The following is a 3550-nucleotide window of genomic DNA, read 5'->3' as shown; positions in this document are numbered from 1 at the left end:
TTTTTAAATTTTTTTAACGTTTATTTATTTTTGAGACAGAGACAGAGCATGAACGGGGGAGGGCCAGAGAGAGAGAGGGAGACACAGAACCTGAAGCAGGCTACAGGCTCTGAGCTGTCAGCACAGAGCACGTAAGTCATATTTTAAACCAAATAATTTTTTAAGGTTGAAATGTGTGAGAGAATGAGATTTTGGAGAGCTCTTTATCTATGGCATGAACCTAATTGTATCTTGACATTGTTTTTTCTTTCTGTTTTTTTTTTTACTTTTGATAGTTATATTATTCCCAATAAAATGTTGATTATGTTCTTTTAACTATTGATTCTTAATTATGTCAGTACCTGTTTTTGGTGTTTGTTCTTTTTTCCAATAGTAGCTCATAATGGTATCTAGAAGAAGAGGAATGAGATACCAATTCATTGTTCTTTATTGTGAGACAGAGAAGAACAAGAAATGGACAGTTTTGCAGAATGAAAACTTAAGTAGGCCCAGGATGAATCAATGAAGGCTAAGAGGCCTAGATTTTGAGGACAGTATTGGCATTAGACTGTTGAGAGATTTTCCTTCCATGATGAAACAAGGAAACACACTTATGAGTTCTTATTAAGGTGCAAAAGCTTATGTTTAGAAAAAATCTTTTAAAATAAATTTTTCACTATTCACAAGGGTAACAGATGAGTAACATGAAACACAATGAGACCACCTAATTTGTTCCCAAGAACCCAACTTTTTGTGTAGTTGTGTAAGCCTTACATTTCAGACCTTTAACTCTCCATCTAGTGCTTTCTTATGTTGTCAGGTAACTTACTACATATAGATATGCCTTATTCCATTCCTCATTCTCTCCCATTGAGAAAAATATGTTCTTGGAACTCATATTTTGTTACCACTAACCATAATTTTAGCTCCTGACAGCAACAATATTCTATTTTTGTGTATTCATATCTGAAAAATTACCAGGACACAAAGTATCTTTAGATACTGTACAATTAACATGAAAATAATGTTCAGATATTATATTTTTGATATTTAAATTATTATTAGTGCATCATATATTACAATCCTTGCAATCTTTAACTCTTTAGCAGAGCTATCTGTGCATATCATAAAATATGACACTCTGGATCCAAAAGATAAATGTCCTCCCCTTTGGGGAGGAGAATTTAGGAATCTCTTAAATCTGATCAAACTCATTGCTAATTGTTTCACAAATGAGAAATCCAAGAAAAATCCCAGTTCTCTTGCAATGCACATTTCAAAAGACAACCCAATTACAGACCCAGTTACACATGAATAGCAATCTTCCATCATTCAGGACTGAAATTCAACTCCTATGTCTTTGTATCCAATATGCTTCCTTCTGTGGAAACAAGAATAAGAATGCATTACACATTACATAACTGTACCCCCAAATATCCACAGTTGTATATTCAAGAATGCCAAGGCATGAAATATTAACAGCTGTATATTCAGGAACATAAATTTGTCACTTCAGAACCTACCCATGGAATCTCTGTATGTTGTTAGTATAGGATAATATGTGTGGAGAAAAAAAGTAAAGTGGTCAAAGATATTGTTAAAGTAAAAGTGAGACAAAAGGAAACTTACAATGAAACTTAAATTTTATTAAATAAGACACAATATCCAATAACCAGTTTGAAATTGTAACTCATGGATAAAATTTCAGCTGAATTACCCATGATTTGATTCAAACTTAAACTATATTAGGAATGAAGAGATCCAGTTGTCCTTATTACCACCCTTTCTTCAGTAATCTCTGGATTCCTTGCTTGATCTCCTGGGTCCGCACTCCATAAACTATGGGGTTGAGGGCTGCGGGGATGACATGGTGGAGGACGTTAAGCAAGACTGGAACATCAGGGGAGACCTTCTTCTTCACCACATGAGTGAGCACGAAGACCAGAAGGATGGTGCTGAAGAAGAGGATAAGGATGAAGTGGGAGCCACATGTGCTCAGGGCCTTGGCCACAGCACCCTCTGCCTTGAGTCTCAGCACAGCTCGCAGTATGAGGGTGTAGGAGAGGAAGATGAGGATGAGGTCAGATCCTAGCAGTGTCCAGCCTCCAGCAAACTGGTAGAGGCGATTGATGGTGACATCATTACAGGAGAGCCTGGAGACAGACATATTGGCACAGATACAGTTTTCAATGACCTTTCTCCCACAATAATGGAGTCTGGATGAGAGAATGGGAATAGGCACTGTAGAAATAACATTCCTGACCAAAATAAAAATGGCAGCCTTGACTACAAATTGGTCAGTGATGATGGATGGGTACCTCAGTGGATGGCAGATGGCCACATAACGGTCATAGGCCATGACCATGAATGTGCAGGACTCCATGGCAAGGAAACAGTTCATGATGTACATCTGGAGGAAGCAGGCATAGAAGCTGATGGACTTGAGTTCAAACCAAAAGATGGCCAGGACCTTGGGAATGACAGTGAGGCAGAGCACAATGTCCAATAGGGAGAGGATGCTGAGTAGATAGTACATGGGCTCATGCAGAGAGGCTTCCAGCCATATAGTGATCAGGAGAACACCATTGGCCCCCATGGCCAGGAAGAAGAGAAGGCTTAGGGGGAGGGAAAAAGAAAGTTGCCAGGTGTGGGACCTGACAAAACAATTCAGGAGGAAGTCTGAAACCTCAGAGGAGATGGTGCCATTTTGGTGTGCTGTCATATTTTGTCATATATTTCTACAGCTTTCTTGTAGTGGTCTGTAAATTAGGATAAACATTAGCTAGTGACACATGACGCATGGATTTAGAACAATTTGCTTCACCTAGGTGACATGCTTGAGTCCTAGCAAGTCATCCAGAATCATGTGAATTCATCTGTTTGTCCTTTGTGCCATGCTACTGGGATAATCCTATCAATTTAAGCAGTATAGAGGACTGTGGATATGTGCTTTGTTTAGATATGTTTGAATTATTCAAAATTTAAGTTTAAGGAAGTTTTATATCTTTGCAGCAACTAAAGAGAAGGAGAAATTACTTGGAAACTACTTTGTGAAAGGTGAGTCTCTAAATTTGTACTCTTAAATTTCTTCCCTTTTGTGTTTTATTATTTAATTACCACCTAGACTACCACATGACAATTTAGCAATATGCACAAATGAGTAGCAGAGTCTGGCACAAAGTAAGGACTCAGGCACATGGCCTTAGTTCTCTATGCCACCCCCCATTCTAAATTTTCAGCTATAGTTGGCTTTAATCACAGTTTGAAAAAATGATACCCTGGAATTAATGTTAATTTTCACCTTGTCTAAAATGTTATTTTAGTTCATTGGTGTTGATCCCACCAAAGAATTGCCAATATGTATTCATATATGTAGGATTCTTAGCTTCGGGGAACAAACAGTTTTAACAGTAGAATGTGCAATTCCACATAAGTGTGTGTGACAGTGGCCAAATAACTGCTGGTACATATTAATATATGTAGGATTCTTAACTTTGGTGAAGAAACGACCTTAAAAGTAGAATGTGCACATAGAGATGTGAGAATGATATGTGTCTTTAAACAAGATGAA

General features: G+C 37.7%; 1 protein-coding gene across 1 annotated transcript; it reads right to left on the bottom strand.

Annotated features, from left to right (window-relative positions):
• Nucleotides 1-1753: 1753 nt before the first annotated feature.
• Nucleotides 1754-2701, bottom strand: LOC123601270 (olfactory receptor 56A3-like). Its single transcript, XM_045484288.1, has one exon. The coding sequence runs from the start codon at nt 2699-2701 to the stop codon at nt 1754-1756; it is 948 nt and encodes a 315-aa protein (XP_045340244.1).
• Between the last annotated feature and the right edge of the window lie 849 nt (nt 2702-3550).

Source organism: Leopardus geoffroyi, chromosome D1 (genome assembly GCF_018350155.1).
Source record: "Leopardus geoffroyi isolate Oge1 chromosome D1, O.geoffroyi_Oge1_pat1.0, whole genome shotgun sequence".
In the NCBI taxonomy this organism is placed as follows: domain Eukaryota; kingdom Metazoa; phylum Chordata; class Mammalia; order Carnivora; family Felidae; genus Leopardus; species Leopardus geoffroyi.
Note: the sequence above shows the minus strand (reverse complement) of the source record. Positions and strands in the feature narration are given on the sequence as shown.

Excerpts from the sequence above, each read along its gene's own strand:
- LOC123601270 (XM_045484288.1), bottom strand. The coding sequence starts at position 2,701 with ATGACAGCACACCAAAATGGCACCATCTCCTCTGAGGTTTCAGACTTC.